This window comes from Mycteria americana, chromosome 3, assembly GCF_035582795.1.
Source record: "Mycteria americana isolate JAX WOST 10 ecotype Jacksonville Zoo and Gardens chromosome 3, USCA_MyAme_1.0, whole genome shotgun sequence".
Taxonomy (NCBI): domain Eukaryota; kingdom Metazoa; phylum Chordata; class Aves; order Ciconiiformes; family Ciconiidae; genus Mycteria; species Mycteria americana.
Genome location: NC_134367.1, coordinates 111,641,097 through 111,665,186, shown reverse-complemented (window position 1 = coordinate 111,665,186; position 24,090 = coordinate 111,641,097). Strand labels below are relative to the sequence as shown.

The 24,090-nt window shown below is 40.9% G+C and overlaps 2 protein-coding genes across 4 annotated transcripts in view; one reads left to right on the top strand and one right to left on the bottom strand.

Annotated features, from left to right (window-relative positions):
* FBXO11 (F-box protein 11) overlaps positions 1 to 8,075 on the top strand; it is a 79,170-nt gene extending 71,095 nt beyond the window's left edge. For both annotated transcript variants that reach the window (XM_075496587.1, XM_075496586.1), the window contains exons 12-23: positions 98 to 315; positions 624 to 709; positions 787 to 881; positions 1,950 to 2,072; positions 2,178 to 2,263; positions 2,629 to 2,705; positions 2,817 to 2,960; positions 3,893 to 4,003; positions 5,173 to 5,280; positions 6,603 to 6,711; positions 7,124 to 7,222; positions 7,301 to 8,075. In XM_075496587.1, coding sequence (XP_075352702.1) covers positions 98 to 315; positions 624 to 709; positions 787 to 881; positions 1,950 to 2,072; positions 2,178 to 2,263; positions 2,629 to 2,705; positions 2,817 to 2,960; positions 3,893 to 4,003; positions 5,173 to 5,280; positions 6,603 to 6,711; positions 7,124 to 7,222; positions 7,301 to 7,430 — 1,386 coding nt within the window. In that variant the 3' untranslated portion in view covers positions 7,431 to 8,075. The remainder of the gene's footprint in view (positions 1 to 97; positions 316 to 623; positions 710 to 786; positions 882 to 1,949; positions 2,073 to 2,177; positions 2,264 to 2,628; positions 2,706 to 2,816; positions 2,961 to 3,892; positions 4,004 to 5,172; positions 5,281 to 6,602; positions 6,712 to 7,123; positions 7,223 to 7,300) is intronic.
* Positions 8,076 to 8,600: 525 nt separating this feature from the next.
* MSH6 (mutS homolog 6) lies at positions 8,601 to 23,769 on the bottom strand. Of its 2 annotated transcripts, none has more exons than XM_075496584.1 (10): positions 23,433 to 23,769; positions 21,898 to 22,100; positions 18,982 to 19,166; positions 15,008 to 17,552; positions 13,362 to 13,627; positions 12,641 to 12,758; positions 10,300 to 10,389; positions 9,645 to 9,799; positions 9,258 to 9,457; positions 8,601 to 8,770 (listed from the first exon to the last, which is right to left on the bottom strand). In XM_075496584.1, exons 1-10 carry the CDS (start codon positions 23,711 to 23,713, stop codon positions 8,689 to 8,691), a joined length of 4,125 nt encoding a protein of 1,374 aa, XP_075352699.1. In that variant the 5' UTR covers positions 23,714 to 23,769; the 3' UTR covers positions 8,601 to 8,688. The 2 variants fall into 2 exon arrangements, with proteins under 2 accessions (XP_075352699.1, XP_075352700.1); XM_075496585.1 differs by having other exon boundaries at positions 15,008 to 17,549.
* Positions 23,770 to 24,090: the final 321 nt, after the last annotated feature.

Here is a 24,090-nt window from a genome sequence, read left to right as displayed (position 1 = left end):
TTTAAATGAGGATTGTATTTAGAGGGGAGGGAGGGTAGGGAATAGTCTTCATTTTAAAAAGGACTTTTACAGGAAACTGCATGTTTTGTGTCTTAAGGGTTATTTTGAAAGCTGCAACATACATAGAAACAGGATAGCAGGTTTTGAAGTGAAAGCGTATGCCAATCCTACAGTAGTTCGGTGTGAAATCCATCATGGCCAGACTGGAGGAATCTACGTTCATGAAAAAGGAAGAGGACAATTCATAGAGAACAAAATCTATGCAAACAATTTTGCAGGTGTTTGGATTACCTCAAACAGTGACCCAACAATAAGGTATTGTTTTCCTCATTGATATTTTACTACTTAGAAGAAGAGATCTGATGGCGATGGGAAAAGCGCAATTTTATTTCACTTATTTATTATGAACTGTAAATAATCCTGTATATGTAAAAATGAAATTGCTGTCTGTGTTCGGTTGAACTGCATTTTTAATTTGCTTGTATACTTGGAAGTATGCATTTCTCAAAGCAACAGAACATAAATTCTCAATTTTAAATCTGAATATTGTACAGTCCTAGACACTATGTACATGTATTGTACAGTGTATTATAATAAATAATATGGATACTTTTGTTTCTTAGGGGCAATGCAATTTTTAATGGAAATCAAGGTGGTGTTTATATCTTTGGTGATGGAAGAGGCCTTATTGAAGGAAATGACATTTATGGTAAGCTAATTTGCTTATTGCATCTTGAATTATGAGAAAAATTTGTAAGTTGTATTAAATAACATTTTTGTTAACAGGTAATGCATTAGCAGGAATACAGATTCGAACAAACAGCTGTCCCATAGTTCGACACAACAAGATTCATGATGGTCAACACGGTGGAATTTACGTAGTAAGTATTACCTACAAACAGGCATACAAACTTGTTTTCTGTTCATGTAAATGTTGGAAAAGAGTACTCTATGTAAAATGATTGATTGTACTTACAATGACTGAATTTGTTATAAACTAGGTTAATTGTAATAGACTGAAGCTGGTGCTGATATTTAAAAGATGAAGCCTCTTACGAATGTCACTAAACTATTTCTATTACAGAGTAAAAAATTTAAAATGGGATAGATGATAGAATTTCACCATTTCTTGTTTAAAAGCTTTTTAAAGGCTTAGTTTTCACACTAGTTTGTCATTATTTAAAAAAAAAAAATTAGAAATCTGTTCAGCTTTTTTGGTGTGTAATGTGTTTACAACTAACCTCAGAAAATATTTTTTTTTTACCTTCAGGATGATATACATTGCAATTGCTGTACGGTCGTGTATTGTAAAAGTGAGGAATAAAGCGCAATTTCCAGCGTGTGCAAGGGCTCTGCTAATTGAACTGAAAGCTGTCAGGTTCCCTTAAGCAACATCAGATTTTGAGAAATATTTGTGTATCTTTCTGCCAAAAGTTACCTAAGGTTCAGCTAATGCTGCAAGCGTGCAGCTTCATCTGTTCCTTCTGTAAATCTAACTAGAACAGCTTACCCTGACCAAGAATACTGTTGCTTTACTTTTAAGCACAAACACATGGTAAAGATAGTTACCTTAAGAGACATGCCAATTTTTTGTCAGTCTGGTGGACAGGGCTGGGTGTAGGTTTAAGTGCCAGGTGCCACAGCTTTCATCTGATGCATGGCACTGGGGAGGTACCTCTTCTACCAACAGCTAGCAGAGATTTGTAAATAGTACTGCAGAGCCTTGAAATATCATGATTTACATGCAGAGTGTTCTTCGTTTCATGGCAAACATTCAAAATCATGATGTACTGTTACTTAAAAAAAAAAAAAGTGAAAATATGTACTCAAATATAAAAGAATTACATTGCTACAGTAAAGAAGCCATATTGGGGAGGGATGGGTACAGCCAGAAAAACAATATTGGCAGTTAGCAGGTTTTCTCAACTCTTAAATTGTCTTGTATTTAGCATGAAAAAGGACAAGGTGTGATTGAGGAAAACGAAGTTTACAGCAATACTTTGGCTGGAGTCTGGGTGACAACAGGGAGCACTCCAGTCTTGAGGAGAAACAGAATACACAGCGGGAAACAGGTGAATTTTGTGCTGTGGTTACAAGGGGACCATAGAGAAGAAAGTTATTCTTTGGTTTTATGCTTTATTACTTTGGAACTAATAATTTAATTCTCAATGTGTTAGGTTGGAGTTTATTTTTATGACAATGGACATGGCGTGTTAGAAGACAATGACATCTATAATCACATGTACTCAGGGGTTCAGATAAGGTAAAATTTATTCTGATTTTATGTCAAAATAAGCGTAGCTTGTTTTGTGCTCTTTTGTGTCTTTTTAACTGTTCTTGTCACTTTGTTTCTAAAAATAACTTTTTTTTAAATCCAATATGTCTGAATATCCTCTCCTTCAACTTTCTTGTAAGTTATTACTAATACAGCCTGGATATTGACTAGAATGTGTGGCCCTTGAAGTCTGTAAAGCTAAAATATGTTTACGTGTTTGGAAATAACTGTATTTTAGTAAGACTTTTAAGCAGCGAGATCTATGGGGCACTTCTGTAGAGATGTTTTAAGCGTTTGGCCTTGGGAGATAGTAAACTGTTTTAAATGACTACTTTGCTTACATTTCTCTCTAGAACTGGAAGCAACCCCAAAATTAGACGCAACAAGATCTGGGGTGGTCAGAATGGTGGTATTCTTGTCTATAATTCTGGTAGGTTTGGTTTTCACTTTTATCCAGAATTGTTTATGTTCTGCAATATTATCTTTTCCCATTTATTATCCTTTTTGATTTTATTTTTTTCCACCCTTCCTTCAATTTTAGGGCTTGGATTTATAGAAGACAATGAAATTTTTGATAATGCAATGGCTGGTGTATGGATTAAAACAGACAGTAATCCTACACTAAGAAGAAATAAAATCCATGATGGAAGAGATGGAGGCATCTGTATATTTAATGGGGGAAGAGGTAGTTTTTTCCCTTACTGGCATATACTGAATATTCTGGATAAGAGTTTAATTTCAGATTAAGCAGTGTCCTTTTTAAAGTGCTCTTTAGAAACCTAGCTCTTGTCTTCTGAAGTAATAAAATAGCTATAACGAAGATACACTGATGCTTTTTAGCCCTAATTACATCAGTAACACTGAAATCTGTGGGAGGCAGAGGGGTAATTAATCTCATCCAAGAAGACTGTTAGATTGCTGCTTAGGACAGTCCTTTTATCCCATCTGCTTTTGTAAGCGTTGCCATTTGACTGAAAGACAGTATTGAATTCGAGTCATGTAGCCAAAATTATGCATCTGAACAGTTCAGGTTCTGCAAGTGTCAAAGATTTAGGGGAAAAAAAGACAGATCTTTTAAGGAATCTCTTGTATACTTGTAAATCTAGAAGTGGTCCTCCTCTGAAATCCCCTGACTGTTGTGTGTCCTGATATTAGCTTCTGATATTTTGTAGATAATCACTTGCTGTAAATGAGCTTTAATTTTAAGTTAACCATTTCTAAAGTAATCCTGTCCTGCAATAAAAATGCAAGTTAAGGTTTGCTTTGGCAGGGTGTTTGTTTTAGAAGACAAGAACAGAAAGATGTTGGAAAGATTGAAGAAAAATTTGGAAAGTGAAAAGACTTAGTGTTTCCTCAAAAATAAAACGGTGTTTTCCATAATGGTGCATATAATCCCAGATTCTATTCTGTATACTGAAAAAATACACTTACGTGATTACACGCTGAGAATTACTTTAAACTTGTGTCACTAACTTCAGTGCTATTGGTGGGTATTCCCCAAATGAAAGGAATTAGCAGGATGATGATACATGAGATCTTTTGAAAATATTTCACAGAATGGTTACAGGTAAGGAAATGTTGACAAGCTCAAATGTCATGTTTGTTGGTCTGTCTTAGGTCTTCTGGAAGAGAATGATATCTTCAGGAATGCTCAAGCCGGTGTTCTTATCAGCACCAATAGCCACCCTGTGCTAAGGAAAAATCGAATATTCGATGGATTTGCTGCAGGTTTGTGTAGTTTAAATCAGATGTTGAAGTGTTAGAGCTTAGAGTAAGCTCTTGACAAAGCTAACTCTGAGTTTCTTTACCCCACAGTACTTGGACATTTTAACAGAGATTGGGATATCCTCCAGTGTATTCTAGAAATCATTTGAGAATTGAGAGTTGTAGCCAAAATATCTGTACAGCAGTCTCTGGAATGACTAGCATGTTGAGAAACAACATGTATTCTGCCTTCTCATTTTTCTGTGAAATACTTTTTCATTATTTTATTTTAGAAGTAATTGATAAAGTTGTCTAGGACATTTATAGTTGATCTGCTGCATGCTGGTTTGAATATTTTATCACTGCTTTAAAACCTAGGAAACAGAGCAAATACACATTTTAAAGAGATTTAAATTGCATCTCAAGTTCAACTTTCTCACTCCATGAACTTGAAAAATTATTGAAATGAGCATTTCTTACTCCAGAAGAGATGAAGAATATTTAATAGTGATTTTTGTGCAATTTACTGTTTAAAGATTGCAGTTCCATATGTCTTGCATTCCATTCCATTTCAACTAAAATTGCATTCTTGAGTTTTCTCCCATCTTTCTTTCAGAAGAAGCAAGTTTTCTGAGAAGAGCCTCTAAAGGTGTTGTTTCAGTGTGGTGGGGGGGAAGGATAGGTTGCTGTCAAGAGCAGTCCTGGACAAATGACTTGGAAGACATGGGTTACTGATAAAAGCTAAGATTTAAAGAAATGAATTTTAGGTGCCTGTCTTGAGAACTCTTTTTAAAAAGCTATTTTAAAAAGGGTAAGGTATGTGCACAAGAACTTTCAAATATATGTGAAGGTGACAGCTTTAAGCACCCAAAAATCCTATCCCCCTTGAAAATACATGATCATAGTACCATTTTATTATCAGGTAGACTAGTAGTGTATTGTTACTACCAGAAACCATGCATGCCAGCTGTAGCTTTTTGAAAGGATTCAACAGAACTATTTGAGCCTCAGTTTTATAGCAAATTACAGTGCAATTTCTAGCTATGTCATTTTTCTTTTCCCCCCCCTCAGTTTATGATGGTTTAAAAAAAATGAACAAACTGTAGATCATGAGAGAGGTAGAAAAGCACAATCACTAAGGATTTAACTTGCCCACTTTCTTTTCTCTTCTTTGTTCCCCTGACCCAATAAAGGTATTGAAATAACAAATCATGCAACTGCAACATTAGAAGGCAATCAGATTTTCAACAACCGCTTTGGAGGTTTATTTCTAGCATCTGGTGTCAATGTCACGATGAAAGGTGAGCCTGAGCCCTTGTTGGTTGTGTTTGTTCACTTTGCATGTTTTATTTGGTGCTGGGTTTGGGGTTTCTTGTACCATTTTTTTCCATTTTTGGCTCAGATTTGGTACCACCTTAAGCTGAGTTGTAACAGTTTCAGCTGAAGGCAATGAGCCAAGCTAAGTGATCTTGGGTTTTTAGACAGCCAGACACTTTCAAAGGTAACTTAAGGTTTTCCTGTCATATTAAACCTCTGTTATTAGCTTTTCTGTCTGAAACTTGTTTCCATACAGGTTACTGGTCTTTGGCCCATCTCAAATTCCAATTCCAAGTCAGTATAATGGAAAATCTTTTGTCACATATCTGAAAACAAGTGTCCACTAAAGAAACATGCCTCACTTGGCTTTTATCATATCTAAAAGCATGAATATTCACAATCCCAAATCACTTTTTTCAGAAAATAGGAACAGTTTACATACATAAAACTCCCATGTATAGCAGAGAAGTATGCATGAGACAAGATCCTCTTGGAGGAGATTGGAGTGATGGTTTGAATGCCAGAGAGCTCCAGGAGGTTATTTTAGAAGAAAAAGGTTCAGTTTGCAGAATTTTTACCTGCTTGGCTGTACTTGTTACGCCTTTTCCTGTATATTCTTTACACCACTTAAAACACAAGCTCTGGCTCCCTGCTTCACAGCTCCTGGGCTTACTGACTGCATCAGTCAGTGCTCTGATGCTACTGGGAGTGGACAAAACTAGTTTGAGGTGCACTTTGGGACTTGACAGAAGATCTAGTAGCTGAATAACAGAGAGGATTATCAAATTTGCTATGTCTTGGACACATCTTTTTAAATGCTGGAGGTGGTCAGACCTAATTCCCACTTCCCTTGTGTTGGAAAGTGCCTTATTCTTAAACTCCCCTGAGGGAAACACCATGCTTTTCTGCTTTCTGAGGGATGTGTAAAAGTCCTTAGGGTAGATGAAAAGGCTTTCAAACATCTAGGTTTCAGATTTCTCAACAGAAAACTTAAGCCTGATAGGAAGGCTTGTTTCTCTAACCATTTGTTCACAAAGAGTATTTACATGAAGGCTTATCAGGTATTTTATGCAATGCGTGCAAAGAGGAGCAGTCTTTCTGGTCTGAGGAGTGCACTGCACTGTCTGGGCATCTGCCTTGTAATCTGGCATTGAGGATTTGATATGCTTAAATGCCAAAACTAAAATGCAGTCATAGAACTGTTCCTAATGGGTTTAGCTCTTGGGGGAGCTCTGCTTTAACACCTCAAGGAAAAAAAGTCATTGATCGAGGTGTAACTAGTTCTTGGCTTTTCTTTCCCCAACAGATAACAAAATAATGAACAATCAAGATGCCATAGAAAAAGCTGTCAGTAGAGGCCAGTGTTTATATAAGATATCAAGTTACACCAGCTATCCGATGCATGACTTCTACAGGTAACAGGTTCTTTTGTCACCTACAGTAAGGTTTTCAAATAAACACAATTTCTCTTCTAGCAAGACCCCTAAAACAGTTGCCATACGTCTGTTAACACACAAATGTGTGCTCTTCCTCAACTGCAACAGAAGAGGATTAAACAACTTCTCATTGTCTTGAATTTTCTGTGGGCTTGAGGAAAATATATTGCTACTGTGAACCTGAGCCTAAGGGATTACACAGCAGAACTGCTTTTTTGAACCAAGCAACCAAAAGTATGCCATGAAATCCAAGTTCACATAAAATTCTCAAGTTTGACAGTCGTATGCACAGTCCTTTCTTTAGTGCTGTTCTGCTCCCATGCCCTCCTGGAGCGCTTTTCTCAGCTCACCAGTTTTTGATTCGTGCCTAATGTGATGCATTTTGCTTCAGATGTCACACCTGTAACACCACAGACCGTAATGCCATATGTGTGAACTGCATTAAGAAGTGCCATCAAGGACATGACGTAGAATTCATTAGACATGATAGGTATGTTTCAAACGAGTATGTTGAGCAAGTTTGACAATGCAAGTGAAGCAGAAACTAAAGAGCTCTCTTTCTTCCTAGGTTTTTCTGTGACTGTGGTGCTGGAACACTGTCTAATCCCTGTACGCTTGCTGGAGAGCCTACACATGATACAGATACACTATATGACTCTGCTCCACCTATAGAATCTAATACATTGCAGCACAACTGAATTCCTTTCAGAAAGAAAGTCCTGCCATTCTAATATCATAACTGTTAAAACTTTTTTTTTGGAGGAAGTTATACTTGCCCATTTCTGCAGAAAGAGACTGTATTAAAGCGGATGTGTGAGGTGTTGACACTATGGAGCTCAACCTACCAAAAAAGAAAGTGGCAATATGTTGACTCAGGATAACAGAACTGGGCGTTTTAGCATTACTGTGTAAACAAAGACTTTGAAGGGACAGAAGTGAAGAAAAATAAGCTGCAATTTTGTACAGATACCAACTTCTGAAAGCTGGTGTTTTTACAAGTAGCATTGAAACGCAGTCCAATTTGCAGTAGTACTATTCTGTAGACAAGCAGCATTCTTTGTTGCTGCCTTTATGGACATGGGTACCAATTGCTTTTGTAACATGGTAAAAAATGTGAGCTAGCACTTCTGCATTTCTTTTGATTTTTTAACATTTATTCAGATTGAGAAATATGATTTTAATGCTTTAATCTCATGTAGTTTGTTTCTAATTTCAAGCAAAAAAATCTTATTGTACTTGAATGTGTCCTGTTTTGTTAGCACACCTAGACTTGCTGTAACTGTACTCATGTCCCAGTATGTACGTTCTTTCTATGAAAGAGAAAACACTAATCTTAAATTATATCCAGCAATTTTTCTGGTGTCCTCTGAAGTTAGAATAATCTCCTTCCCTGCCCCAGCAATAGTCTGTACTCAAACCACCCTAACAAAAAAAGCGAGTGTTTTAATGAGACTTCCTAGACTATAATGCACTATAAAACAAAGTACCCATGTAACTAAGTTTTGTGAATGAAATTTTACTATGTTTTAAAGTACACAGTAGAAAGTCTCCTCAAAACAGTCTTGTACTTTACTCTGTTCATAGTTTTTTTTGAACAGTCTGGACATTACTTACATAACCTGCTGGAAATTACAGCAATTTCCTGCTCTAATGAAGCTGAGACAAGTATATATATACAGCCCTATACAGTTTCATAGCTTTTTTCCATTTATGTGTATTGGTGACAGTGGGTAATCAACAGCCTGAAAGTGTATGCATGTACCATAACATCTAGACTTAATATATTGTGGAGTACTCAATAACCATTATGTAGAGGGTAGGTAAGAATTAAAGGGTTTAATTTCCTAGGAAAGACAATGGAAAAATGGTCATTTTTAAAAAATAAAGTTTATTAGATCATAACGTTGTCTGATACCACCTTTTTGAGAAACCGCCAGTACAAAACCACTTGTGTTCTTAAAGATGATTGATCATAGTGGTAAGTTTCTGAACAGCATTCGCATCACGTGTTGCACCATCCACCACCAGGCACAGATACCTAAGGGAAATACTGAAGTCAGCTTTACCAAACATGGACACTGCAGGGCAGAGCCTAAGCTTCCTGTTACTTGCACAGCTTTAGAAGACGTAGATGCTGTTCTGTGTCTGGTGTACAGGCTGCCAGCAGCTATCAGTGCCCCCCCAGCCCTGTGCAGCAGCCATCAGCACTGGGCTTATTCATGCATTCCTTCAGTTTGGCTCAGCTCACAGCCAGCCCAGCACCTCTATGCAAAGTAAGCTCTTAGCCCTAGAGACTAGCACAGTGACCCAAGGCTTAAAATACTGCATTACTCATCATATCCCCCATCTTGTCATCAGGCTTTAGTACCTCCCTCCCTCCCTGCTTGTAAAGTACATTTGATATTCACAAAAAGAGTTTTAACTTCCCCCTCTACTGTGAGACTGAGCAAAAGCAACTGCCCAAATTTTAAAATGGATGTCTGCTAAGCAATGTGCAATTTAAAAATGGAAAACCAAGGCCTTACCTAAATACTCTCAGTGAAATGGTCATTTTTTCAAACTCTTTTGCTTTTCTGTGCCCCTTTTGAATAACTTCCTCTGGAATATTAGCAAGTCTTGCTGCATTGAAGCCATAGCTCTTTGGACATGCTCCTTCAATGAACTTATACAGGAATGTAATTGTTTCCTGGCTTGGATCTTCACTCTCATTTTCAACCATACATGCCTAGAAAGAGTAAGTTACAAGTCAGTGTATGTAATACTTACAGACTAATAAATGCATGGAACATCACATCCTTTTCTCAGGACACTTCTGTGAGCACAAAAAAGCCTGCACACTACAAGATCTGCCAGCCACAAGGAAAAACCCTATACTTGGGTCCCCACAAGTTGCACCTTACACTTACACATACCATGTGACCAAGCCGCACAGCCAGGTTGTGTGAGTAGTCCTCTACCAGCGAATGGTAGTGCGTGGAGAACAGAGTCCGACACTTGATTTTCTCTGCCAGTTCTTTCACAACTGCACTCGCTATAGCTGTTCCATCAAAAGTAGCTGTGCCTCTGCCTGGAGAAGAAACGGAAGAGCAAGGACAAATGCAGCGCATCGTGTATCAATTGGTATTGTTTGTTTTTCTCTCCCTCCTTGCTGTGTGGAAGATTGACAAACAGCAGTGAGTAGTGGGAGCCACCACCATCAGGGTGAAGTGAGCTGAGTATTTGCCTGATAACAGTCACGCTCCCTTCCGCACTGCAGGAAAAGACATTTCTGCTCTCTTGAGACTTGCTACTGGCTTGCTCAAGGTTTGCTACAAGTAATTATGCAAAGGAAAGCAAGCAAACAACCAGTGGGGGTGGGGGAGTGGGAGGTGGTGTATTAGTTCCCAGGGCACCTAAGAAATACATGTTTTAGAGACAATTACCTAGATGCTGACCGGTTAAACATTAGGAGCATTATGATGAAACTGCCCCTGTGTACTTGGTTGCTATTTAGACAACCCAATCACCTTACAAGCTAGAAATTAAATCTAAGATTCAAGACTATCTGTTACAAAATAGACTAATTACCCAGTTCATCCACAAGAACAAGGGAGTGTTCTGTTGCATGCTGGAGAATGCTGGAAGTCTCACTCAATTCAACAAAGAAGGTACTTTCACCTTTAAAAGAAATGACAAAAAAGCGCCATGAAATAGTCAAAGATCTGAAAACCACAACTAAACCCCCACCTAATCTGCACTGGAGTCTTGGTCAGGCTAAAATGAAACTTGACAGCAAACTGAAGATGAACAAAAACATAAAAGCTTTTTTTCCAGCATGAAAATGGTGGGTCTCCATTTGCTAGAAAAAGCAGGTTCTGGTTCCTTAAGAGTACAGGCATGGGCATAAGTACAATTAGCTGAGTAAATAAGGTTTAGGCCACCTTATGTGTCTACTTTTAATAGCACTGGTCAGATGCACCAGCTGGACACAAAGAGGAGCACAAAGGATACAAGATGGGGAGAATCTTTTGCCCCTTCTTGCTCTTAAATGCAAGAGGCAGGCCTAAGGTGTGTGGCTTTGCAGCATGATAAAGCAAGCAGAAAATCTTAAAGAAGACAAAAAGACTAGACTTGCTGGTTTGGTTGTTGATGTGACAAGGTAATGAATTATTCAGATAGTTATGGCTGTACTCATATGTACTCTACTTGAGTAAAGTATGACAAAAGAAATACACTGCTGCTAAGGACTGACCATCTTACAGGAGTTCCAGCAACCCAGATAATACAAGGCCTGAAATTTAGACTTGAAATTGTTTTTTTAGCAGATTACAAGCAGAAGTACATACAAAATTATTCAGACCCTTGCACACAATAAATCCACATGTATAAAGTCCAGATTTACTAGTTCTTTGTAGGGTTCATTCCAAATAATCACACGCAGCAACAATTAATGTAATTCCAGAGCAGGCAAGTATTTACTTCCTGTGCTCATGCTGCATGAGCATGCTGTGCTCTAACATAAGCTTTTCAACATGAATTATTAAGCAGCGTCCAGCAATCCTGATTTTCTGCATTTATTGGAAGAAATTTCCAGGATTGAATATGTTTTTAATAATGTTTAGGAATAACCATTTATTCACTTTAGAACATAAACCCCTAAAATTACATAAGCAATTTTAAAATGCTGTTTCTTAAAAGTTACTTATAAAAAGTCCTGTTGACATCCATTATGAAATGACTGCCAGGGAACAACTTTCACTGTGCTTTCATTTCTACACAGTACAGAAACTAATACATCAAGAACAGATTTCAAAGCTAGTTCTACTGTGCAGCATTCAGCCTCATGATGTGAAATGTTAAAATATTTGTGCACATATTTGGAAGAGAAAAAAAAAGCTCTCAGTTGATAGGAAAAAAGTTGAAAATGCTACATTTTTCTGCAATAGAGAGAGGTGGTCTAGAAAGGGCAGTTTTTATTTCTACCATAAGCACTTAAGTACTCTTCCATTCTTAAGATTTTTTTGTACTGAAATTAAACAAAATAGAAAATAGCTGGGCAAAGAAAGCCTTAATAAAATTCGCTAGCTGCAAAGAAAAGCCTTGATTTGGGGGAGTGTAAATATTTTTTTAATTAAGAATGATTCATTTCCAAATTCCTTATGTGCAACAAGTTCAGTAGGCTTAACTCCTTTCATATTCACTGACCCACATTTTTCAGCACAAAGATCACAGAAAATCTGCGCCCTCCTTGAATGAGTTGTGATACTACTCTTACTACCACAAAAAATACTTTGTTTTTCTAGCCCCATGACACTTTGCCTACCACCACAGGCAGACTTCCCTTTCCAGTTGTCATGTCATCCTCCACTTCTGTCTTCCTCTCCATGGAAGAAAAAAATACTCCAAGAATTGTCAGCTACTGCTTCCAAGAAGGAAGCCAGCCTTTCTCTTCATCATCTGAAGAAATCGGATTTCAGACATAAGGCAGGCATTCTGATTGAAACAAGGGACCTCTAGTCCTTGCGAGAAAGTACAAAACCAACTCCTCTGCTACCAGCTACCTGCACTTCACTGTCCTATTCCAGAACACTTAGAAAGAGAGACCTATTTAAGTAGAACACAATCAACTGTACAATCTCCAAAAGCATATTCCTCAGACTTGCATCCAGCTGGAAGGCAGGCTTTTGATATTAAAATTCATTAAAAAGTGGTCCTATGTGTCTGTCAAAAATGATGGAGGACAAGCATATCAAACAAATCAAGCATAACTACCATCCTGTTTCTACTCTAAACAATGAGAGACAACACATTATTTGCCCAGCTCTCCCTGCAAAATCAGACTGTCTCTTTCCAACTTGCCACTCAAAGCAAGAAACGGAACTCACTCAGCAGCAAAAGCACTTTGGACAGCTGGATTTCAGAAACTCACCTGACATAATTCTGTCCGAGGCGCCAAGTCTCGTAAATACTCTGTCAATCGGTGTAAGCCTGCAGACTTCAGCAGGTACATAGCATCCCAGTTGAGCCATTATAACCAGGAGACCAGCCTGCAGAACAAACATTAAAACATTTAAATTTTTACTATGTGCTTGGAGCTTCAGTTCCACACAGAGAACGAGAATGAAACTGTATTTCCCCTGAAACAAAGACTAAAGTACATAAAGCTTCCTACTGTTTTAACAGCTCCAGGCTGCAGCATCATAATCGCAAGCAGGACTAAACTACTCTGAAAGCTTTCAAAACACAAGTTATCACAGCAAGCAGTGTTTATAAAGCAAACTCCCCATTGCTTTCCCAGTTGCTGCTGATCTCTATTTTCATCTTGTTCAACCTGCAGAAGCATCTTTTGCCAGATGATGCCAAGTCCTGGATAAGGCCACTTGGAAAAGATATCACTTTTTCCCAACCATCTCTCATAAGAGAAATAAAACTTATTCCTCACTAAAGTAAGTGAAAGTAGAAAATCTACTATCTAAACATGGGCATTTTCTACCAGATTATATTTTGTCTTTACAGTGTAATTGCTGTACTGTGCTGCACACACTGCTGGGACCTCCTTTGACATTTATAAACAGCCAAGTCATGTAATTCCTGTACGCAAAACACCGAGGTACTCTGGAACATTCGATCTTACATAGATAGTCAATCACCTGTCTCATGAGTGTAGATTTGCCACCCATATTCGGGCCAGTTACTAACACACAGGAAGCTTCACTACTGCTATCTTCATCTTTGCTGCCTATCACGATGTCATTAGGAATAAAATCATCCCCAAAGAAAGTTTTTGTAATGCATGGATGGCGTGAATTTTTAAGTTCCAGGAAGGGAGGAGCACTATCCACAGGCAGTAGAATTACAGGTCGGCACAGTGGTCCATCACCATCTTGACTGTAGTTAGCAAGGGACATCAAGACATCTATAAGATTAAAAGAAATTCCAGTAAGTCACGCTTTCACCTTTCTTTATTCATTCACTGGAATGCACTTACTCATCGAATAGCATTTTTGTAAACACAATTTTCCATTTCCATTCCATTTTCCTGTTAAGGAAAACACCCAAGAAGTACTCCAGAAGAACAAGTACAAGGTGGGGATATTCACAATGTCTTTCCTCATTCCTTCCAGATTTCTGCTGATGTCAGATTAAAAATCCTAGCCTCTAGTTTGTAGTTTAAAAGTCATTAAAATCCACATCATTTCACTTCAAAAGCTGTTTTTTTAATGTACATGTATAAAATAAAATATTATTTTTTTGCATTGGTTTTTGGTTTGGAACAAGGTAAGTAAAGAGGAAATCAGCTTCTGTGACAGTGAATTACTTTGTTAAGAATCATAATACTGCTTGAAAGTTGCCAGAATAAATTTATCTAAGTATCAAAGTTCTGTTGGCCTAGCAGAAGCAGCAGCACAACCCCCCTCAATTAGCCTAGCTCTAAGGTTCTAAAAGCTGATTACCTACACAGTAAGACCATTTTATGTGATTTTAGAGACTTCATTACAGCTAGGCCTGAAAGCTCAGTCTCCCTTGATTTTCAGTACTTGCCCTGGTACTGTGGTGTAGCTAATGCAACTGCTTCCAGCTCTCCCAGCCCACTCAGAGGATCCATTCCTGGACAACACTCACTACCCGCCTGTCCTCCCTTTTCTGCCGCAGCGTCATTCAGAGAGTGCTTTCATTTTTCCCTGGAGCAAAGACATCCCAGAGTGCCTCATGCTAGCAGAAAATTCACAGTACAAGAGTACACCAGTCCCAAGAAGGGAATAGAGGAGACTGTTCTACCCCAGAAATGTAAGGAAGGCTTGGGGAAGTCTTCTTACTAGACTATCTTCTTCAAGGTAGTGACAACAATGACTTTATTTTTAAAGGCTGCTGAGAAAGCAGCCTACTCAGAGGGAAAGGAGATGACTAGCAGGTTAGATTTTTATACCTCCATCTGCATCACTGCCTTCATTTATTAAGAAGCTACTAATCCATACACAAGAATCCTAGATGCAGTGGCAGACCCACCAGGCTACACTGAACTGTGAGAAATACTCAGCTGCACACCTACAATCACACCGCAGGAATGAAGAGCGAGCTTGCAAACATCAAGACCCAGCAACCCATCTGTTCTGCCACTTACTGTCAGGAGGGAAACAGGTGATCCCTTAATTCTCAATGCTGTTACCACAATTAGAGTTTTTAAACTACAAATTAAGAGCTGGCAACAACCCTTTTTTGCTTATCCAGATCAGATTTCATCATTTACTATACAAGAGTATTTTTACCCTATGTCAGAATGAAGAAAACCTCTTACCTAACACAGCAATGCATTCCACAGCTGTCTGCCAGTCTTTGCTATTTTTATCGAAGTTGTAAAACAAACGCCTCATACAGTCTTTTAGTGCTGCATCTCTGCGCTCTTCAGCATTAACCATTGCAGCCAGCATCTTCTCGATCTCCTTGGTCCAGTAGCGCTTATATCCCTTCCTGGTTGACTTCAACTCGTACTCCTCAGGCAAATTACGTGATATCACACTTTCCGGTATTTCCATTTGGTATCTGTTTTTGCCTGCCCCCCAGTACAACATGGATTTGAATCCAAGCAGTTTGCGTTGCTTATCCAGGTACTTGTGAAGATCTTCCTCAACAGCTTTAATATCCTGTAGTGCTTTATCATAATCGGGGTCAAAGCCCGCCTTTGGAGTAATCACTCCTGTCTTTCGAGCCTGGTTATGATCAAAAGCAGTATCCCATCTTTTAAGCTCTGCGCTCAAGTCTGGGAAGCGGCCATCTGGATTTTTGGCTTTGCGGGTGACTAGCTGCTTAAGGACTTTAGATTTGAAGTCACTGGCAACTTCTTCCATGACATCGACAATTTCATTCATTACTTTAAACCCCTCCAGTGCAGACAAAAAGTCAGCAATTTTTTTTTTGCTGTATTTGATTTCTTCATAAAAGATGGCCCTGCTGTCAGGATGGTTCTGACTTTTAAGTGGTGATCCAATACTGTGGATTTTGCTGAGCAGCCTTTCAAGGTCAGGAAGTTTCTTCAGGTGCTCACTAACTTCAGACATTTTATCTGGCACTGCCAGAAGATCCTCAACAGCATCTAAACGATCGTTGATGGATTTAGGATTACAAAGTGGAGCGCAGAGCCACTGTTTCAGGAGTCGCTTCCCAAATGGCGTACAACAAGAGTCAATCCTTTCCAACAAAGTACCTTCTGTGGTTCCGTTGGTTCCGTTCTGCAGGACTTCCAAGTTCATCAGGGTGACTCCATCCAGCACCATCCGCTGGTCAGTTTTGGCAAAGAAACTACTCAAACTCATAGTTTTTGCAGTATCAATATCCACAGGGACATACTCCACAAAGTTTGCCAGCGATAACAGCTCCTGATCAATCAGACATTTTTTGAGATAGAAGACACATCCCCCAAGAGCTGACAAAGCTAATTCACTGTTTTCACCAGGAGTTAATCCCAGTGAGTCACTCTCTGAAGTCAGAGATCTGATGACAGAGGGCAGAGAACATCCATTTTCAGAGTTCTGTTTCTCCTTGAAATATCCTTCTTCAAGAAGGACTTTTAGTGTTTTAGATGCATTCCAGAACTGGGAACCAGAGATCAGCCCTTCCTGAATGCAAGAAACAAGTGAGCCCTTCAGTATCTTCTGTGTGTCCACAGACAGGTTCCCCTTCTCATACAGTACCTGCACAGGAGTGTAATGCGCTACTAAAGTCCTAAACCTCGAGCAGTGCCGGTCATCTGGGAACTGGCCTACGTAAAACTTCCCCACCGACGTGTCAACAAAGCAGACCCCATAAACACGCTGTCCAGAGGAGTCTTCTTTTTCCTTAACGCACAGAAGGTATTTGTTATGGTTCTCAGAGGGATCACAGTCCAGAATGCTGTAAGTCTGAGTTCCTTTGGTGATGATTCTGCATATTTCTCGGCGTACAACCTTGTCAAATTTTGTTGGGTGGGCCATTGACTTGTAGCGCGTTTCCATCATTTCGGGAGTTTCTGTTTGCTCAACACGGGCTACTTTGTAGCCTTTCTGCACTAGAACATCAGAGAATCTGCCAAATGCAGTTTCTGGAAAACCTGAATGGGCCCAAGTACCTTTCATAAAGATCAGGCCCAACTCATTTACGCCAGTGACTGCATCCATATGATACAACTCATAGAATTTTCCAACTTTGTAGAAAATCACAGCATCAAAGTTTTGACTTTTCAGCTGCCACCACCTCCGCATTCCTGGTGTACACTTGTTGAGATAGTCCTCAGGTACATACAGAGTACATGGGTCATAATCAGGGTCACCCTGCCGTTTCCTGTGCGCATCCTTCTTTTTCCCTTCCTGCAGCCAATCAAGTTTTTCATGTTCCCATACTGCAAAGCCACTGATGCCTCCACTGCTAGTATTTGCTTGAGATTCAAAATTTTCAGGTGCTGCAAATGATGTCAGCTTAGACTTGGCTTCTAAAGAAACCGTTGCTGCTCTTTTGGGTGTTTCAGAACGTTCATTTTCTAAGCTACTCCTTTTAGCAGGCTTGTTTATCTCTCTTCTCTTTCGTTTAGAAGGGACTTTTATGGGACTTTCTGCAACACTCTCTGTGTCTGTCTCTGTGTCAGTAGATTCATTTTCATCCACCCCACTACTAGCTTCCTCGCTGCTTGCCGCTTCTTTCACATCAGGCTTGAACTCTACATCAGAGCCATCATGATCACTGTCAGAATCCAACACTCTTCTTCTTTTGGCTTTTATGGCACTTTCCCTGCTTGTTACTCGCTTATTACTCTTCACATCCTCATCACTATTGCAGTCATCACTGTTGCCTGATGCACTTTCACTTATCTGCTGGAAAAATAAATTATTTTACCTATAGAAAATTCTGGCTGCAAAGTAAAGTATTGCTGCTGCAAAAAGAAGTGCAAAAATGTGCAATAATGCAATAGCTATGATACTTCAAGCAAGAGATAGTAGAGCCACAGCCATTTACCTTCACAGAATTTAACTTTTTTCTGAATAACGAGCTGCTACCGGCCAGTAGCATAGTTACTCCTCTTTGTATTCTTTACAGCCGAATTCAGTACTTTGCATAAGTGATGCTGATAAACAAAACATTTAAACTGGACAAAAGTATATGAAATTCAGCACAAAGGAGAAATGCCTCCATAAGCTAACTCTGTGCCGTCATTTTTTCCTACTGACCTATGTCAGAAATGTGATTGGGTTTTGCAGCCTTTCAGTACTAGCCTACATCAGTTTTGACCATGATTTTTTTTTTTTTTTTTGAGTTAACTACCTATTTCCACCTACAAACATACTACCTTACAGTAACCTTCAAGAAGATCATGCACGTCTAGGAGAAAGAAAAGAAACTCCATTATTTGCCTTTTCAGCCTGAAACTTTAAGAACTCCAGCACCAGTGCTGGAGAAAAACAGCCGTGGAGGGACTATAATGAGTACAAAGCGCCAGCACCCACTGCACTGTTGCCACGAACATAACACAATGCTTGGAGTGGCACCTGTCCCTCAGGGCAATGTCATACTGGAGAAAGAGTAGATGGGCCATACTGACAGAGGAGGTAAGGAAAACCACTATCCCATTGACAGTTTCCTTATACCATTCCTTTCCAAAGAAATCTATTCCAATGCATACGGTGGTACTGAAATAATACTTGAATCATTCACAATACAACATCAATACAATACAATAAAAGATCTCTTTTCAGTTACCTCACCAACAGACTTGTGTTAACAGTACAAGAATTTGTAGTTTAGTGCTACTCTACAAGATGAGGGCAGGCTCCAAAAATCTAGTTTAACGCCTTAAGGTGAATACTCAAAACATTAGAAATTTCTACATTATGACAAATTAAAACTTCAGATCAAACTTAGGGGAACTTGGAATATGAATAGCAGATAGAGAAAAAAAGTACTTTATGAGTGAGAAAGTGGGTCACCTGGGTTACCCAGGGAGCGATCAATGAAAAGAGTCAGAGAAGTTAAGTAACTTCTGAAGTCAGTCCTTACCATACAGAACGCCAAGAGATACTAGACTTGTCTTTCCAACTAGAAAAGGTGAGAGACCAGTGTATGATCTGACAACACAGAAGCAGTACAAAAAAAGACATATGGATACATATGCCTGCATGATTAAAGAGCAGATAAGTTGTGATTACTGTACCGAGAACTGCAGGATATTCCATGCTTAGTTCCGAGAGACAGCTTCTAAGTTCTAGCACTATTTCTGAAATTGACCGCAAGTAAGAAAAATGTTACCTCCATTTCCTCCTCTTCCTCCTCTTCCTCTTCCTCTGTGTCTGAAGGTTCACTGCATACTGCCAGTTCAAGCCGCTTAGTTTTATCTTTACTCATTGCATCGTCCGCTAGCACCATTGCTCTTTTAATTTCAGGCTTTGTACTATAAAACATACCTCCCTTCAGCGTCTCCCCATCTGATGAACCTGTAAAACCACAAATAATTTGTCAGAAACTGAAGTTAGTCTAGCATTTACCCAGTCCTTTAGTTAGTGTTCATACTTCACTTTTAAATGTATTCAGACAACTAGTACAATTACCTAACATTCCGTGTTACCAATCATTCCCACCACGTCTTAAATATAGCAACCCATCACTCATTCAGCCTGATAAACTAGCCCTAGAGAAAGTCTAAATACTCACAAATGAAATGCCTACCTAGTACATGAACACTTGAAGAATTGCTTCTATTTCTGTAACTCATTACCACATCTGAATACTTCTAAGCTAAGCTCTAAACACCCTCACGCTAACTATAGTTACTATTGAAAAGCAACACTTTATACTAGCAGTGCAGCAGACTTGACTGAGACCACACGGCTATTTTAGCAATGATAGGTAAGTTCAACCATAAAGTTATCTTCAAGTTATGGGCATCAGTCATCTGTGACATTACACCTCTTGGCTAAAGCTCTGCTGGCCATTCAAACTGCTCCTGTAAGTGCAGCAAGACGTCCAGTCCTACCACCGACCTATTAGCCAGATTAGCTGATCATCAGTCACACCGGCAATTCACCCTGACACTGCAGGGTATCAAGCAAAGCCTGCTATTAATAACTCCACCATTCCCTCATCCTCTTTCATATCCCTTGAGCACCACAGTTCCTCCTTCCATCACCTGCACATAAACACAAAAACAAAGCCAACCGATCTACAGACCAATTTCTAGAAAGGGTCCCCAAAGACGCTGAGATTCATCTTAATGCCATGCATGAAATGAACAGTATATATAACATATTATATATTTGACTTGGGGAAAGAAAGAAGGGGGACATAAGAGTACACTATAGATGGGGAAGGGCAATTCCTTTTTCTGCTCTTTTAAGTTTCACTGACTGCATAGGACAGTAGGATCTGCTTGAATAGGTCCTTACACCCATTCTTGTGAATCCCTTCATACGCTATTAACTGAAGCTTCAGCTCTAAGTCAATGGTAGACAAAAGGCAGCTGACTTGTAGGAGGCCAGCTATCTCAGAAATAAGCCAAAGAGAATTCTTTCTCACATTCACTTCTTTGAGCTTGCAGTAGCAAAGCATGGAGTTACAAGCAGCTGCTTCTACAGCACAAACGTAACACATTAAGAAACCAGACCTCCATTTTAGTTTTGCAAATGCAGTGAGACAATCTAAAAATATTTTGCATTTAATGTTGACAATTTAACAATGGCAAAATAAAAATCTCATCGTATAATTTAACTGCACACTCAAGTATGCAACACCTGCATATTGACTTAACCAACTTGTGTGTAACTCCGCTTCTTGCATGCCCAACTGTTAGAAGTCTAGTCCTGTGCTCTCTATATTTATTCAGTTACAAACAATAACACAATGTAAGAAACTTCTCCATTTTCTTACCCAAAGACTCCAACACTCTTACTTAGTAAACAAAGATGCTTTTTGTCTGACTTTAAAAGCAAAGCATGTATTTTAAATATTTTTACCCTGTTCTGCATTAACCACATTTCTTGCAGATAGACCAGTGTTTCTGTGCTTAAACATTTTGAACACTTCTTATTTTTCTGCAATTTTCTTCTGGTAAACAGATCAATTCTCTTTACCTGTATTTGCTTCTAAGTGCAACTGCAAGCTGTTAAAATATATTTGATTCTTTTAAAATACCTTCTGGAAAGATATACATAAACCATGGACAAATTCACTTATGTTAAATTATGCTAACACTTATGGTAATAACATTATCATTTTAATTTAAAACTAACTATGACTTAAGCGCAGTACATTTAAATATAAACAAGCCAAGAAAAAGATGGCTACATGATCACGAGATGGAACTCGTGACTTGTAAAAAGGAAGAAAATGTTTAAATTCAGCTGTTTCACTGACATCATAAGCAAATCCTACAGTATATCAAAAATACTGTATTACACCCAAAGTATTTGTTTGACTAACAAGACAGTTTACAGCAACATGATTTACAGTTTTCAGCAACAGTAAAATTATAAAACAAGGGGAAAACAGATCATTATTATTAATAAGGTGAGGTTCATTATGCAAAATGTTGTTTTAATTCTTGATTACATTCGATTTTTATTAGTTAGCTAAGTCATTTCTTCAAGATGACAAACACCAACTTTGCTCTGTAACTACAAGCACTACCCTAAGCTCTGAATTCTCAAGTTATATATTTTATTAACAAAACTGTATTGCATTGCTTAAAAGAAATAACACCACAGTAGAATTAATTTCAGTTACCTAACATCCTGTGCCTAGCCTTTTGGTTCTGGACAAGCTGCAGTTCCCAAATAGCTGCTTAAAAACTAGGTTTCACATTCCTAATATTTTAAGGATTTCAGGGCTAAAAATTGAAATAGTGGATTTATCTTTTAGATCTTTTTTATACTGATGGGAGAAATAAAGGAAAAAACTTTAAAACATAAGGAAGCTTTAAATTTGTGTTCTAATAAACGAGAGGGCTTAGCGGTTTATGTTTAAAGAACTGTATAACCATAAATGCAACTGTAACCCTCAAAAACTTGCTTTCTCTAACTTACAAAGTGCAAAACATGCTTTTCCACTCAATACTAATCTTGGTTTTGCTGCTCTTTCTCTATGGAGAATACCATACCCTATAGTCCATGCCTATTTTTCCAAAACAAGTGGCATACTTCTATTTCAAAAAGTTTTATTTATAGCTCTTACCTTTATATGGCCTCAGATATTTAATACTGACCCAGCCCCTTGTAGGGCTGTCATCAAAAAACTGTACATGGACACGAGTGGATTTCCCTTTTCCTCTGACTATTGTTCTTTCAGTCGGGTGGTTGTATATGAGGCACGGCCACCAAGGATAACCTTCCATCTTGGCCCAGACCAAGTCACCAGGCGAATACTCACAGGAGACACTGCAAAGGCAACAGATGTGTAATTTAAGGAACATAAACGTTTAAAACAGCTCTCTTCATAAACGTAACTGCACACTGCTTCCGAGCAGCCTGCCCTCTGAAGGTCGTGGAAGGCTCCTAGGTGGTGCAACCTGGATTATACAATCCTTCTGTATCACCACCAATACACTTCTCTTAAACGATTTTTTGGTTTTGCTCCTCCAAGTTCTACCGGATCCCCACAGAGACAGAGCCTTATAGTCACAGAAGACTGGCTGAGGTCAGAAGGGACCTCTGGAGGTCATCTTGTCCAACCCCCCTGCTCAAGCAGGGCCACCTAGAGCCATGTGTAACCAGACGCTTAGTGGATTTCTTAGGTGAGGGGGAGAGAGTAACTGGGTCCAACCAGACATTAACTGAAAGAAAAAGATTGCGAACTACGTATTATGAATTGTCAACCTACATAACTAAGACAAGTTTTCCTGCAGAGACTAATTCTCAACAGGGCACCCAAAGGAAATGAGTAGGATTTCAAAAAACCCTCAAGCTACAAAAAATAAACGAATAAATAAAAACTCTATCTCCACTGCAAAGCACCTGACGCAGCTTTTATTTGCTCTCTCCTTCTCCCCTGAGATTTCAACCCAGCCACTGCCACACTCCACCGCTGATGACTGCGGGCATTCCTGTAGGCTGCAGCCAAGCAATCGGTGACATTCAGTTAGCTGACGCTTGAGACACTTACCATCGCGATACAGAAGAGAAAGGGAATTCAGGCACGAGTGAAAAAATGTATTTCAAAACAGGCAAAACTAAAACCGAGATCCGCTGCCCGCAGATGCCGGCGTTATCCCGCCGGCAGCCCTATCCCGCCTCCCCAGACCCTGGCTGAGGGAGAAGGCCGCTGGCCTGCATCACCACACGCCGCTTCTGGCACCGCCTCCTCCCTGCCAAGGCGCCGCACGCCCGGCCTCCAGCGCGGAGGTGACACACACCCCCACACCCACGCACCTTCCGGCGCTGCCTAACGGGCACCTGCCCGGAGCCGCACGGCTCCCGCCAGCGACCGCGGCGTCAGGCGGCCAAAAGCGCGGGGCTGGCTGCAAACCGGCCCTCCGCGCCGGGAAGGCCCCGGCGGGCCCAGGCGGCGGCGGGCGGCCGCACCGGCTCCGGGGGGACACGACAGGGGGGGACACCGGCGCCTCCGCGCCCGAGGGGCCCCGCTCCACCGCCACCGGCGACAGCACCCGCCCCGCCCCCCTCCCGCAGCGGTCCGCGCGCGCTGCCGCGCCCGCCCCCCACCTCCCTCACGCAGGCCTTGCTCCTGCGGCCTCCTCTCCCCCCGCCGGTTACCTGGGGGCCTTGGCGGCCGCGCCGCCCCCTCCGCCCTTCTCCCCCGCCTCCTTGCGCCGTGCCGCAGCTCTGCCCGGTGCGCCGTTGCTCGCCGCGCCGGCGGGGCTGGTGGCGGCCTCGCGGCCATTCTGCTCCCCCGAAGCGCGGCGGCGGGTCCCCGCGCCGGCCTGTGGAGGAGAGGGTGCCGGTGGAGGAGCGGGAGCGGGTGCCGGTGCAGCCGCCCGCGGCGGTGCCGGGGAGGCCTTGGGGAAGAACCGGAGCAGGGTGCTCTGGCGAGACATGGCCACGGCGGGAAGCGCGGCCCGCTGCCAGCGCGCGCCAAACCCGCCACCGCACGCCCCGCCCCCGGGCGTGTCCGCCGCCGGCTCCGCCCCCCGGCGCGCGCGCTACCAGCCGCCGCGGGCGGGGACCGCTGTGGGGGCGTCGCGGTGGGGTCGCGGGGCCGCCCGGCTCCCCGGTCCGCTCCGCCGGCCGCGCCCACCCTGGCAGCCTGAACCCCGGCCCCCGGAGGTGCTCCTCGAGCCCTCCCCGCTGGGGCCTCCGTGTTTGCCCCGCCTTCCCTCTCCCCGCCGCTGGCAGAGACCCTGGGGCGCTTCGGGGCCTACCGTGCGGCAGCGTCCCGGCCTGCTGCGCCGGGGTCTCCCAGGCAGGCTTTCCC